The sequence below is a fragment of the Neofelis nebulosa genome, chromosome 2, assembly GCF_028018385.1.
Source record: "Neofelis nebulosa isolate mNeoNeb1 chromosome 2, mNeoNeb1.pri, whole genome shotgun sequence".
Taxonomy (NCBI): domain Eukaryota; kingdom Metazoa; phylum Chordata; class Mammalia; order Carnivora; family Felidae; genus Neofelis; species Neofelis nebulosa.
This window is the reverse complement of record NC_080783.1, coordinates 73,058,078-73,073,763: the sequence shown is the minus strand read 5'-3', so window position 1 is coordinate 73,073,763 and position 15,686 is coordinate 73,058,078. Positions and strand designations below refer to the sequence as shown.

The window sequence follows — 15,686 nt, the reverse complement described above, 5'->3', positions numbered from 1 at the left end:
TGAACAAAGAAAAGAAGAGAGAAATTTAAAAATCGACTCCTAAATACAGAGAACAAATTGGTGGTTGCCAGAAAGCAGGTGGGTGGGAGCTGGGTGAAATAGATAAAGGGGATTAAGGGTATCTTTATCCTGATGAGCACTAAGTAATATATAGAACTGTTGAATCATTACATTGTACATCTGAAACTAATATAACACTGTATGTTAATGATACTTGAATTTAAAAAAGAACATTTCTCCAAAAAGGTGAAAACAGCTTTATTACATATTTTTCAATTAAAAATACTAGTTTTATATGTTAAAAAAAACACTATGGGAGTAAGGAGTGCATGCAGAGAAGGGGGCAGCAGTGTGGACATAGCTCCTTGGAGCTCATACTAATGGGAATGCCCATGAAACAAATCATAAGATGAAGATTGAAGAGCAGTTAAAGAGCAACAGGTAGAGAATATGACCCTGAAACCTGTGTCCCTGGAAGGAAACAACCAAGAGTCTTTTATCACAATTGCTCAGTGGGGTGGCTTAAAAGAGGAAAGAAAATGTTTGTTTGGGGCCTAAGTACAGTTCTGTTGAGTTTTGTGGTGAGTACCATTAGACTTTTGGCTTTGCCATATGACCTTCTCCAGACCTTCATATGTTTTACTTTATTCTGGAAAACATTTATCTTCTGTTGAAAAGGGAACTAAAAGATCTAGAGGAAATATTTCTGTGAAATATTCTGGGCAAAAGGAAAGAAATCTTTGTTTGTTCAATTGATCCTGGAAAACATACGGGGCTTGATGCTGTATTGAAACAGGACAAAAGAAAATTTTATAAAATAGTTCTTTAATATTAAGGTTGGAACCTGGGAGGCATGTTGAAATCTGAAGATTTAAGGTTGGACCAATATCACCTATATTTTGCTGTGGTGTCAGAACTTCCTAGTCCCCTTGATATTATAGCTGAATGGGTGAAGAAAGTGATGTGTGCACAATCACAAACTGTTGACTCTTCCCCCAGAAACCAGGCCTTGAACGTGGTTTTTATAAAATTTAGAGATGACACCACTCTAGTTATTATCTTTGTTTCCAAAATGTTTGCAGTTGATGCTAAGACTTTAATTCAAAATAAACCAAGACCCCTCACTGAAGAGGAAATACAAATGAGAGTAGACCAAATTCACTAATATGGGTGCACTTACTAGAACTTCCAGATATAATGTGTTAGTTTGTATAGCTCGAGTTATCTCAGCTTACTTGCTTGGATGCATGAAACCTGGACTCAGTGGTTGCCTACCTTTAATAACGTGGAAATGTCACAGCTTCCCTGGTATGATATGGAAGAAGAAATCTAAAGGCTTTGAGTAACCAGAATATTGGAGTAAATTTACCATATGCAATCTGCATATCCACCCTACTCCTAATAACATCACTTCTATGGCAGATAAAGTCTAGTCAGAAGGCAGAAAACACATCAGCAATTTGAACAGGGGAATTTTATTATATAGAATTATTAACTAGTGGGATGCCTAGGTGGCTCAGTTACAGGACTGAGCCCCCAACTCTTGATTTCAGCTCTGATCATGGTCTCACTGTTTGTGGGATTGAGTCCCTTAGCATGCTTTGCACTAACAGTGAGGAGTCTGCTTGGAAATTCTCTCTTACCCACTCTGCCTCTTCCCCACTCATGCTCACATGTGTGCTCTCTCTCTCTCTCTCAAAATAAATAAACTTAAAAAAAAAGAATTATTAACTAGTAACAGAATATGAACTGCTAAGAGAGACAGACCTCTAAAGAATACAAAATAGCAGTGTTTTCACTCATGTGGAATTTGAGAAACTTAACAGAAGCCCATGGAGAAGAGAAGGGGAAAAAATAGTTTCAAATAGAGACAAAGGCAAACCATAAGAGACTCTTAAATACAGAGAAACTGGGGGTTGATGGGGAGGGGGCGATGGAAGAGAGGGGAAAATGGGTGACAGGCATTGAGGACAACACTTGTTGGGATGAGCACTGGGTGTTGTATGTAAGCGATGAATCATGGGAATCTACTCCCGAAGCCAAGAGCACACTGTATACACTGTATGTTAGCTAACTTGACAATAAATTATATTTAAAAACAAAACAAAACAAAACAAAAGGAAACAATCAGCAAAACTAAAAGGCAACCGACAAAATGGGAGAAGATATTTGCAAACAACCTGTCAGATAAAGGGTTAGTATCCAAAATCTATAAAGAACTTCTCAAACTCAACACCCACAAAACAAATAAACCAGTGAAGAAATGGGCAAAAGAAACAAATAGACACTTCTCCAAAGAAGACATCCAGATGGCCAACCGACACATGAAAAAATGCTCAGCATCACTCATCATCAGGGAAATACAAATCAAAACCACAATGAGATACCACCTCACACCTGTCAGAATGGCTAACATTAACAACTCGGGCAACAACAGATGTTGGCGAGGATGCGGAGAAAAGAGGATCTCTTTTGCATTGTTGGTGGGAATGCAAGCTGGTGCAGCCACTCTGGAAAACAGTATGGAGGTTCCTTAAAAAACTAAAAGTAGAACTACCCTACAACCCAGCAATCGCACTACTAGGCATTTATCCACGGGATACAGGTGTGCTGTTTCAAAGGGACACATGCACCCCCATGTTTACAGCAGCACTATCAACAATAGCCAAAGCATGGAAAGAGCCCAAATATCCATCGATGCATGAATGGATAAAGATGTGGTATATATATATATATACAATGGAGTATGACTCGGCAATCAAAAAGAATGAAATCTTGCCATTTGCAACTACGTGGATGGAACTGGAGGGGATTATGCTAAGTGAAATTAGTCAAAGAAAGACAAAAATCATATGACTTCACTCATATGAGGACTTTAAGAGACAAAACAGATGAACATAAGGGAAGGGAAGCAAAAATAATATGAAAACAGGCAGGGGGACAAAAACATGAGACTCTTAAATATGGAGAACAAACAGAGGGTTACTAGAGGGGTTGTGGGAGGGGGGATGGGCTAAATGGTTAAGCGGAATTAAGGAATCTATTCCTGAAATCATTGTTGCACTATATGCTAACTTGGATATAAATTTAAAAAATAAATTAAATAAATATTTAAAAGAAAGAAAGAAAGAAAGAAAAGAAAAGAAAAAGAAAATGGGACTTACATGGCTGGGTATAGGGAGAGCAAAGATACAGAAACCACAGGGAGCTGGCACATCACTCTCTTCCCAGGCCAGGGCTCCCCTGGTGAGGGCACTTCATTGTGCAGCCTGCTGATGCATTTCTGGCTGTGGGCAGGCCACTGTTGGAAGGGCTCTAGTCCCACATAACCAGAGTTGGCGAGAGGAGAGAGTTTACCACAATGTGGTTTGCTGTTATTTGGCAAGGCAGCCTTGTGAGGGCCCAATGTTGTGCAGTTAATTATAGCTGACTGCCTTGCATATAATACTAGGGTCCCAGCTTGTTGAAAGCCTCTAGAGGTGGAAGAAACTCATGGACAGGCAGTAGAAAAAGGCCTCTTCCACCCACATCACTGCCTGGCATCCTAGGAGCCCACCCTTTAAATAAATATGGCCTCTGTAAGTCACTGGCTAAAATTCCCCCCAGTTAGGATTATTGCAGTGAGCACATAAAAATAACTTTCAGAGCTGCCAAAGTTTAAATGTTGCCTATATTCACCTCCCTATGTCTGTGCCTCTTAACAAATGCCTGAAGACCTCCTTAAAAATTGACCTAAATCACAAAACTATATAAAAGAGGTGTTGCAACTATCAAATAGCAAAGCAATAATAATAGATACTGTCATCTGCAAATAATGATAAACCTGTCTTCTCTCCATCACTATATCCCCTTTTTAATATTCATGCCCTATTGCACTGGCTTATTTGACTTATCCGAACATTAAATAATGCAGCCCTAACAGGGGGAAAAAAAGAATATTGAAATAGCAGATGTATGGAGTAGCCACTTATTGTAGGGCACAGGTACAGTACTAAAATAAAGGTAAACTTGGAAGACAGTCTCTCTCTTCCAACCTCATTCACCCAAGGCTGAACTTCAGACTTTGTTGGAGAGGAGGTGGCTGTTGCCCACTGTCTGGCAGAAAAGCTAACTGAGGTATCACAGGTCAGGCTGGCAAATAGAAAACATGCCAGCTGGAGTGCCAGGAAAAGTTGCTGGAAACCTCTGAGCTAGGGTGCCAGTAAAATTAGCTAGAAAGGCACCCACTGCTGTTTGGGTAAAACTTATTAATAAGGTCCCTGCTGGGATGCCCATGAAACCCACTAGAATGGGTGTACTACTAGTTCTCCTGAACAGAGCCCATGGAGAAGCAGCCAGCTGGTGACAAAGCTACCCACTGGCAACCACGGCATAAGAGCAAGAAGAAAACACCAGAAACAGAAACAGAAGCCCTTTCCTCTTCCAGGGATTCTCCAAGATCCTCTGCTGACAAAGTCTAACATTGTGCCAATTGGCAAAGGAGAAGAGGGTGAATTTATAGAGCTGAAAGGCATAAATTGATAACCTGCATAGTTGGGGATAAAATGAAATAAAATTGGCCATGAGGGGATGACTGCTGAAACTGAGTAATAGGTGCACAAGATTATTATGCTATTCTGTCTATTCTATATATTTGAAACTTCCCATAATGTTTTCTTATTTTTGTTTTCCTAAAAACAGGCTCTGGGGTCAACCTGCTTGACTTCAAATCCTGGCCACTTACCAGCCAACTATTTTGAGGCTCTGTTTCCCCATGTGTAATAGCAATACCTAGCTCATTAGAGGTATAGACAGGATTAAAATAGGTGTGATATGCAAAATGATTAGAGTAGAGCTGGTATGTAGTAAGTTCTCCATAAATCTTAGCTATTATTGCTATTTGTATTATTTATACTGGTGCTGACAGTTTTAATTTTTAAGAGACATAATATTAGCATCACACCATAAAAATAAACGTGTAAAAATAAGAGTTGGTAATTCATAAGAAATGATTCCACGGAGTCAGGTGGTTTGACCTTTAGAATGATCTGTTGTATATTTGTCCTAGAAGGAAGAGTAACTTACCTTATCTTTTATTTTGTCAGCTCTAGCATCCAAAGGCTGGTTTTTGTTTTGTTCCTGATTACATTTTCGATTTCCTCCACCTGAGCTTATACTTTTACTTTGTCCCACAGAACTTGAAGCAGTAGTGGATAGTACAGGTGTGTTGATACCAGATACAGATGATGTAGTGTTTCCATTTATTGACCCATTTACACCTTGAAAATAAAAATAAACATGTTTATACAAAAGAATATTAATCAGTCATAAGAAGGAATGAAGTAATGATATATGCTACAATATGAAGGACTCTAAAACATTATGCTAAGTGAAAGAAATCAGACACAAAAAGTCACATATTGGATGATTCCATCCGTATGAAATATTGACAATGGGTAAATCCATAGAAACAGAGCACAAGTTAGTGGTTGCCAGGGTCTGGGGGAGGGAAGAATGAGGAGAAACTGCTTAAGGGGTATGGAGTTTCCTTCTGGAGTGATGAAAATGTTTTGAAACTAGATAGAGGTAGTAGTTGTTCAGTACTGTGAATACATTAAATTTCACTGAATTATTCACTTTAAAATGGTAACTTTATATTTATCTGAATTTCACTTCAATTAAAATAACGTTTAGAAATATAATTAAGAAGAATGAAGTCTTGCCATTTGCAACTACGTGGATGGAACTAGAGGGGATTATGCTAAGTGAAATTAGTCAGCCAGAGAAAGACAAAAATCCTATGACTTCACTCATATGAGGACGTTAAGAGACAAAACAGATGAACATAAGGGAAGGGAAACAAAAATAATGTAAAAATAATGTAAAAACAGGGAAGGGGACAAAACAGAAGAGACTCATAAATATGGAGAACAAACTGAGGGTTACAGGAGGGGTTGTGGGAGGGGGGGATGGGCTAAATGGGTAAGGGGCACTAAGGAATCTACTCCTGAAATCACTGTTGCACTATATGCTAACTAATTTGGATGTAAATTTTTTTTTTTTTTTTTTTTAATTTTTATTTTTTTTTTTGGGACAGAGAGAGACAGAGCATGAACAGGGGAGGGGCAGAGAGAGAGGGAGACACAGAATCAGAAACGGGCTCCAGGCTCCGAGCCATCGGCCCAGAGCCTGACGCGGGGCTCGAACTCACGGACCGCGAGATCGTGACCTGGCTGAAGTCGGACGCTCAACCGACTGCGCCACCCAGGCGCCCCATTTGGATGTAAATTTTTAAAAAATTAAAAATAAAATTAAAAACAAAGAAAAAAGAAATATAATTAAATGCAAATATTTCCCCTTTCAGAGCAAACCCACTGACAACTCTTACTCAAGTAAAAAAAGATAATAATAAACCATCTAAAATGCTATTATAATTTGCAGATGCTCTTCTAGCAAGAGTTATCAACTGCAGCAATATTAAAAATCAGTTAAAAGAAAAAAGGAGGACTTGGATATTAATTTTGATGAATTTAATGCTGAATTACAGAAGAAGTAATATCTTATTTTGGGTTACACAAAAGAGGTAATGAGATACAGAGGAAAAAGCAGTGGAACTGGGAGTTAGAAGGCCTGGGTTCAAATCCTGCCCATGCCACATTTACATGTAAGTGGTCCTTGAATCACTTATTTAAACTTGGATGAGAAATGAGAATACTTCCAATCTCTAAGAGTCATCATTGTAAGATTAAGCAAGACAGTATGAAAAAGGTGTCTAGTACAATGTTATATAAATGTCATTAAATCTAAACTCTACTGAAAATAGGTATTGAAATGGAGCACTTGTAGGACCTCACTTAAGTTAATATAAATACCTTTTTCAGGACCATTTCTATTACTTTTTCCTGAAGTCCTTGAATGGAAGGAAGAAGAATCATGGTTCTGGGCTGGAGGAGCAAACAGCGGTGGAATTCCCAGCAATGGTGGAAAGAAGGTCGCCCCTGTACGAGTATGAACATCTGTTGTTCGCCACCATTCTGCACCTCAAAACCAAACACCAAACAAACAAACAAAAGTACGTGAATTAACTTTCTAGTTGATGTAACAATTCTTGTAATTTTCAAGTTTCATCTTGGAACAAAATTGCTGAATCACACATAGTTCTGATCATCTAACTATAAGATAGTTGATTAGATATTGTACATTCATCATTCCTCTCATTAAGATAATATCCAAGGATCTTCACTTAGCAGCTCCTTGAGTTCAAGTTTATGAAGAATAAAGGTAGTCTATGGTTTTAAAAATAAAATGGAAAACTTGGAATATTAAAGAACTATTTGACTCTTTGATGACTTAAACCATAATTTTCAAAATTAGCAAAGAAACAATATTTAAGAATACACTAATCTATTTTAAAACCTTAGAATTTAAGTTACCATCTACAACCTATGTTAAGAATTTCTTCAAGTTACATATTAATAAATCTGGGTCTGATAAATCATAAATAATAATACAAAGACTGCTACTATAAACCGGTATACCTCAAATGCATTTATGAAAGAAAATATTCTATACTCAAACAAAAACATAAAGATATCAAAATCAGCGTGGGTTTTTTTCTAAGAAATGAAAAGCATTCAAAGATTTCCAAAACAAGTCATATTAAAATATGAAAGGTTTATAAAATTCCTCTCCATAAATTTAATGAAGAAAACTTGGATTTTGTTTATATTTTCTCTCATAATTACGATGATTGTTTTAATAATGTAAAATGACTCAATGGTAGAAAATCATCAAATGCAATTTAAATGTTCAAACAGTGGCTCTTAGTTTAAACTTTTAGAAAAGGAGAGAAGCCAAATTTTATAGAATATATTTTCCAAAAAGGGTGAAGATTAAGAAGAGATTTGAAAAGAATCCAAAAGAAAGTCTTGTATTACCCCATTTAAAATCTCAGAAATAATCTTTCCACTTGGCTAACCTACCAGAGTAACAAATCATTTATTACCTTTGAGGCTAATCATCAAAGAGATATGCTATATTTTTCTTTGATTGTAACTACCAGAAGGAAATTATAGAAAAAAAACCCCAATAATATAGTATAAGAAACATTCAATATTCGTCAGGGTATTGTGTGATCTTTAAATCTTTTGCAGGAATATCTTTTCATTAAAAATAGAATGTAATGCAATGTTCACCGTCATCATCAGATTTTGCCAAGTGAAATGTTCATGGTACCTGCTATTCTAAAAGGTCTAAGAGACAGCATAAGCAGAAAACTGCAAAAACTATTCCGCACTGCAGGAAGGCGCTGCTAGTGAAATGACACCAATGCATATTTAGCAGTGCCTGAATGACGGAAACTGAACCAAGAATAACTATACAAAGGCATTAATCATTTATCCACTGTTTAGATGAAAGAAGTGCATGTAGGTGGGAAGAAAAACTGTGTATTTGGAGCTTGTATCAGCACAGTTGCAATCTATTATTATTTATAGGTTTGAAACCTAGGTACCAGATAGATAATAAAAAGGGACTGAGGTTTCCTAAAGGTATTTATATTATTTAATATAGAGTCTATAATTAAAGCATTACAGCTGAATGTATAGACTTTATAAATAACCAACAAATCAGTAAGGTAATCAAAGTATAAGATTCAAATACTTTACATATAACCTCAGAAAAAAACATAACCATAACACTGTACTTTAGAGCATTACTATAAAATATGTACACAATGGGGAATAGAAAAAAAAAATTGGAAAATGAATATGGTATATTTAAACTGACACTACAGGTAAAACAAACAAACAAACAAACAAGTAAATACAATAAATCAAATAAAAATATGAAGATGATAAAGCTTCTGACTAAACTTTGCAAATGTCTAATATTTCATAAGAAATAATATAATTTTTGTTAAGCGACAAGCTTATTTATCTTCCAAATTTAAGAAAATAGAAAGCAAATTTAGTCACTCACCAACTAGCTTGTTGATAAGATAAAATATACAAAATAGGGAGTACATAACCCAGCACATGATGAGTTTTCAAATGTATTTAAATGAGGTAACAGCATATTGGCAATATTAATCATATTCAACTGTAAGAGTTTAATATTTTAGATGATATTGAACCTAGAAAATATAGCAGACTTTTAAAATCTTTTGTACTTGATACAGCCAGATGCTTCACAGAATTCATGATGATACAAAAATATAATTATCAAAAATCATAAATATTTTAAAAGAGATGACTGTGAAAGGCTATTTCAATATTAAAAGGAAATAATATCACGCTAATATCCATGAAATTATTTTGCATCATTGATTCAATCATCTGAAATAAATTATTCCTTATTTAAAATTTCTAGTAATTTCTTCCTTGTGTGTCTTATTTTTTAAGGTGATTTCAAAAATTTGGCATTTAAATGATTACTCTTTTAAATAAAGGCAATTATAGAGAATTTAAATTTAAATTATACCAAATCTACAACTTGAAAAATTAGTCCTCTGGGTCTGGACATAGTCTCTCTTCATTTGGCAAAAACAGTATGCTTATATAGACAATACTTTCACCATCAAAGACTGCTTGTAATTGTTTATCTACCTCCTAAAAACTGTAAACAACACATACAATGTGAGTGTATTCCTCAACACACAGAACATGACAGATGCTCAAAGAACTTTGTACAATAAATGAATGAGTGAATAGTCCAGGTAGGCTAGAGAAGTTATTAACTTTTTTTCTGTACAGTGGAAGTTATCAACAGTATTTAAATCCAGATGAGTAACTCTTTACAACTGATAACTATCATTTATCACTGTGATAAACTATTCATTATCACTGGTAACTATCAGTGCAGATAGTATCTGATTTTAATAATATAATAATTATATCGTGGCTTAGTAATACTCAAAAGCTATGTATGGTATGATAATTTAAGTTACCATCTAAGAATTTCCTCAAATTACATACCAGATAAATCTGGGTCTGATAACTACACTAAAATGATTAAAAAAATTTAAAGATAATTAGTAACTATATTACTGCTATCTATTTTGATTTTTGTTCAGAAATCCTAGATTTCAGCAAATATCTATTGAATTGATCATCTTGCCAAGCAACCATGCTAGAAACTGGCCAAAATAAATTCCTATCAGTATTTTTAAAGCAAATGCTAAAACTTAGTTTAAGACTTCATTTTAACTTTGCAGTCACATTATCCCTCCCATTCAGCTCCTCTCTCCCAAACAACTGAATTAAAGGAATAATATGACTCAAAAAACAGTACTTGAAATATACATCTAACCATCTTTCCATTCTGTATATAGTTAAAATGAGATACTTGTTTCCTTTTAAAGGAGCACTTGACAATTTATTACCCATTAAAGTGGGCAAGAGGAAATAATAATGATAACTACAATTATGTACTAATTATATATGCTAAACTTTGCAATCAGTACTGATATGGCTTATCCTTAATCTTTACAAGAATACTAAGAGGCAGGTACTATTATTTATCCTCATTTTTCAGATGAGAAAACTGAGGCAGAGTGGTCATATTACTTGTTCAAGGTAGCAGTCACATTTAAATTCAGGTCTATTTGTCTCTAGAATTACGCTCTAATTTTTAAGCTATCTTATGTAACACTAAACCATGCATCCCTTACTAAAATTTATTAAAGTAAAATCAATCACCAGAAACACATTAAAGTTTAGACTTTCAAAATAACATAATGAGACAAATCATAGCATGTTTGTCCAATTTAAGCTTTAACTGATGTCCTACGGAGCTCCTGAATTCTCATCTATAGAATTGGGATAATTCTGGTCTTGCTGCTATGCAAGTGGTGCAAATCTATAGTTGTTCTTATCAAATATGGAAAAATATAGAAATTTAAGAGCCAAGTTCATCTTCCTTAGGAAGTGAGAACTCAAAATAAAAGTATAGATATATTGATTGTAAGAACTGGAATGTACTTTCCACTCTGAGTTAAATAATTTTTAAAAATCAAATAAAGCTGAGGAAAGTTCATCAAGCTCTACACTTAAGATATTTACACCTCCCTGCATGTTATATTTCAATAAAAGGCATGAGAAAAACATGGCCTAATTATTCACTTTTGTGACAGATGCCCCCTTCTCTAAACACTTGAATATCTATAATTGCACTACCACCTAGCACAAATCGTGTGGGGTTTTTTGCACATGGTAAATAGGATAGAGCCAATTCTTGTACAAGAGTTTTAATATACCAGGCATTAGACTACTCTTTTTGTTCAATTTAATAAACAAATTACCGCTTGAACATTTTCAAGCTTTCCTCCTCTCCTTGAACACTGTTTGTAACAGATGTTTACCTGGAAAAGATGCTAGTTGGGGATGTGCGGCTAAGGCTGTGGGTGTACCAAGTGTCCCCAAACCACCAAATTCTGAATGCCCTGAGCTGGCTGAATGTAGACCAAAGACTGGGTGGCTGACCATTGGGAAGGCACTCGACACTGTGGACAGGTTAAACGGTTGATCCCCAGCTGCTCTGAATAAATGTCCTGGGAGGGAAAAAAACACACTTAAAGTTGTACTATAAAAACAGATGAGATTTATCTGATTTCAGCGTTCATAATTAAAATTTCTTATCCATTAAATTTCTATTTTACACTTTTTTCTTTTGTATTTTTGCTCTTCACACTCTATAGAATATTTCTAGAAATATTGAAGTACTCTAAATATCAAAATGAGTGGTATAACCTTATTTACTTTGAATTTGAGATTGGAAAAATAATGTTTCAGGTACATAATTTTCACTAATTATATAGTTTGACCTGCTGAAGTGAACTTTCTGTTAATGCATTACATTCTTAGCAAAATTTTACACTCATAAGAATGAAAATAAAAACGTTCTATTAACATAAGGTTGAAAACCAAAGAAGTCAGTCCAGGATTTGTCACCAACCATTACTCAGATTCTCATACACTCTGGGCAAAGCATTCCCAGTTCCATGTACTAGAAGTGAAGCTATGGTCTCTGTCCAATACCTCTGAGGTGAGGAGTGTGCATACCAAAAACAGATTATATTTTGGCCTAATAAAGCAATGTAAAAGACAACGTAAAGATTTAATAAATAAACCTACTAAGATATTTCTAAATGTATCTAAGGGTGGTTATCAATACAAAAGTCTTTTTGAACTTTGTGATGGAAAGATCATGTTCAATTCAAATGTGTGACTGTTCAATTTCCACTCTAAAGAGAATCTAGTTCTGAGTGTCATGATTCCAGTTTGAAATGTTACACAATCAAAACCATGACTTATTTTTCATATTTTGTAAGAGACATAGCAGGAAATTTGTTAATACTTGGAAACTTTCCTTTAACTTCCAGGAAATAATTAAGTTTCCTTGGCCTGATACTATGAAAACAGAATGTCAAATCCCACACTCTAGGCTATTTTAAGAATTTACTGTGTAAAAGGTACTATTATGCTCTGTGTCAAAATAAGGGTAAGTCTTCCTTATTATCTCCTGCTTATACCATACCTAACTGTGTACTGCAATTTAGGCTTAACATAATACATTTGAGAAATGTAATTATGTAAGTTAAAAAAATAAATAAACTTTTGTTGTCATTTAGTTATCAAGGAAATATCTCCTCTGCTTTTTTTATTCCTGAAAACCAAGAGGAAGTCATCAAAAAGGTCACAGTCCACCTTCAGAGATTAACATAAACTCTGCATTATTTACTGAAATAACACAACACTTTTTAACTGAAGTAGTAAGATTTAAATAAATTGCATCAACTATATCTTATATCAACTTATCAGGTAAAAAGTTCCAATTGAGGGTGAATTTCCCATTATAACAACGCAGTAACTGGATCTCACGGGAAGATCCTCAAAGTGCCTTTGCAAGAAGGCCCACAAACAAACTGTAAGGGAGAGGACAAGGGAAGGACAGACTTGGGTATCCTTTCTAAGTCAGCCAATCTCTGTTTCTGTTCATCACAGCCTAAACAGAAATTTTGTGAATTTGGTACTTTTGTGTTATCAGAATTCTAGACCACATTAGCACTAAAGTTGAGTCAAAACAAAAATAGGGCATACTATAAGAAAAGGTCATTCAAAATCACTAAGAATAGCAACAGGTCACCAGAAAGATTGTGTAAATTTTTTTTTTTGCAAATTCTCAAAAACCCAGCTAGTTTCTCTAAAAAATGAACTGTAACATCAAGAACTAGTATTTATTTTCACAGGTAAAATCCCTGGTTCTTACCAATCATTTCAACTTCATCAATCAGATGCCCTTAATCAAATGTTTCATTTATAAACATACTATGATCAGTTACCTTTCCTTCTACATCAGTTTTCTTGATAAGCAAGTTAAACTAACCATTCCAGTTTGAGGATTTTAGAATCACTTTTCATTTATATTTTATAAAATAATAATTCTTAAATTATATTTGTCAACTCTATTTATGTAAAAATGATTTAATATGAAAAAAATCTGTGGGGTAAACTCAAAACTACACAAATATTATAAAAATTCAGAACAGATTGAAATTATAAAGGGTCAGAAACTGCTCGAAATACTTTCATAACAGCTAATGAATTAGTAGTAAACGTTCCTAGATGCATAGTTAAAAGATCAATTTTATTTTTGTGAAGTAAATGAGCTAAATCTTGGAGTCTCGTGAACAGAAAACATGAACAATACTTAAATGAAGTTGTCACTCTTGCAGCAGTAATCAAGAACCAATCATACACAATTTGATAACAAAAATGTTCTTTTTTTTAACTCTAAAAAGAGTGGATATCTAGAAGGAAGTGAACCTAGAATTTCAACAAAATATGAGCTTCACTCACCATAGATTCAAATGGAAAAAAGAAAGCATAGTCCTGTACACAGAGTTACATTTATGCCCGGCAACATTACAAAGAAGCTAACTTATTCTATTTTTTTACTCTTTCTTGTAAAACTCTTGGTGAAGATAATTAAAGCATAGAAAACACCCAGGTGACAATGGAATCTTTAGGGTTTATTCCCTATTGGCCTATCACTTTTGTATTTAGTAAAAAACACTAGGACCACATTATAATGATTATAGTGATGCCATGTGTTATCAAAAATACACATTAGAGATTTCCTCTGCCATATATGGATACAGTTGTACACAGAAGAGAAATGATTTCATAATGCATTTCATATTTTTTACTGTATTTTTGCCTTTATAGCAAGAATCTAGAAGTCAATGATATAAAAAATAGCTTTCTCATTAAAATCTCTTAACACTATATATAATTTCAGTATTGTTTTTGTACCACCTTTTAAAATACACAGATACTAATTCCATGTAAAAATCTTCCAGAATTATTCTGTTCTTTATTCAAAAGTTTCTGTAATTCAGGCATTTCATAAACATACCTATGAAGTGTCAGGTGCTATGTTTAGTTTTTGGCATACAAGGAAGAATGAGACATAATCCCTGACCTCAAGAAACTCATAGTTGAACATAACTTAAATACTATTGAACTATTTTTTACACCACATTGTCTAAAACAAGTTAATTAATATTTCAGTATTATTTAAACTGGTACTTTCATATATAGGAGCTAGTAATAGATTCCAAACACCCAAAAATGGTGTTTCATACAAAGTATACAGTAAATATCTGTTGGACAAATTAATTCACTACTCATGAAAAGTACATCCATGGGACTTATTTCAAAGACCTTCAATCAGAACAGGAAGTATACTTCCTAGCTTTCTTTTGCCTTACTTCACCAACCCCTGGTCCTGACTTTTTTTTTTTTTTTTGAACGTTTATTTATTTCTGAGAGAGAGACAGAGCTCTCTGAGAGAGAGACAGGGATTAGGGGCAGACAGAGAGGGAGACACAGAATCCAAAGCAGGCTCCAGACTCTGATCGGTCAGCATAGAGCCCAATGAGGGGCTCAACCCCACAAACCGTGAGATTATGACCTGAGCCAAAGTCGGACACTTAACCGTGACTTTTTTTTTTTTTTTTAATTACCACTTCCTCCTTGATTCCATTTAGGTCTCATATTGGTTTTGATCATTCAAAACTCTACCACCTCAAAACATCTTAAACTCTTAAGTTGCACTCTACCCACAGTTTCCACATTTCCATTTCCTTACTTCTTAGCATGACTCCCCCAATCTCCTACCATACCGACCCTATCTATTCTTCCTTCTCAATCTCATCGCCATCTCTCCTGAGTTAACCTTGAAATAAAAGTCTTACCTGTATGTCTGTTCCCTCCCCACTTCTTGGGATCTTTACTATTTGTGCCAAACCTCAAGCCTCTCTTCCATTTTGTCTATATAGTTACTAAAGTTTTCCTAATCATCAGGATGATGATGATGTCTAATCTTGACATGTCTCATTTTTAACCTCTCTGTATAAATCTGGCCTTTCTGAGTGCCTCTTCCTTATTAAAACCCACATTCAGGGGAGTGAGGGGGACTTAAAACACACACACACACACACACACACACACACACACACACACACACACTCCATGTTCACCCTTAAGCTCCAGGTCATGGAACGGTCTTGATCATCTTCTTAACTGTATCTTTTAATAATATTTCTGGTGTGCTTTATTGGATTCTCTTTTCTAATTGTTAAGCATTCTTAAAGATTTTGTCCAGCTATCTTTTTTTCCCCTGTATTCTTTCTTTCTCAGTTATTC

At 34.7% G+C, this 15,686-nt stretch overlaps 1 protein-coding gene across 20 annotated transcripts in view; it reads right to left on the bottom strand.

Moving 5' to 3' along the window:
* BAZ2B (bromodomain adjacent to zinc finger domain 2B) overlaps window positions 1-15,686 on the bottom strand; it is a 321,736-nt gene that overhangs the window by 106,293 nt on the left and 199,757 nt on the right. For 14 of the 20 annotated variants that reach the window (XM_058694256.1, XM_058694274.1, XM_058694265.1 and 11 more), the window contains 3 exons: window positions 11,339-11,527; window positions 6,852-7,019; window positions 5,065-5,258 (listed from right to left, as the gene is read on the bottom strand). In XM_058694256.1, the coding sequence (XP_058550239.1) occupies window positions 5,065-5,258; window positions 6,852-7,019; window positions 11,339-11,527 (551 nt within the window). The remainder of the gene's footprint in view (window positions 1-5,064; window positions 5,259-6,851; window positions 7,020-11,338; window positions 11,528-15,686) is intronic. The other 6 variants (XM_058694246.1, XM_058694364.1, XM_058694372.1 and 3 more) reach the window with 3 other exon arrangements.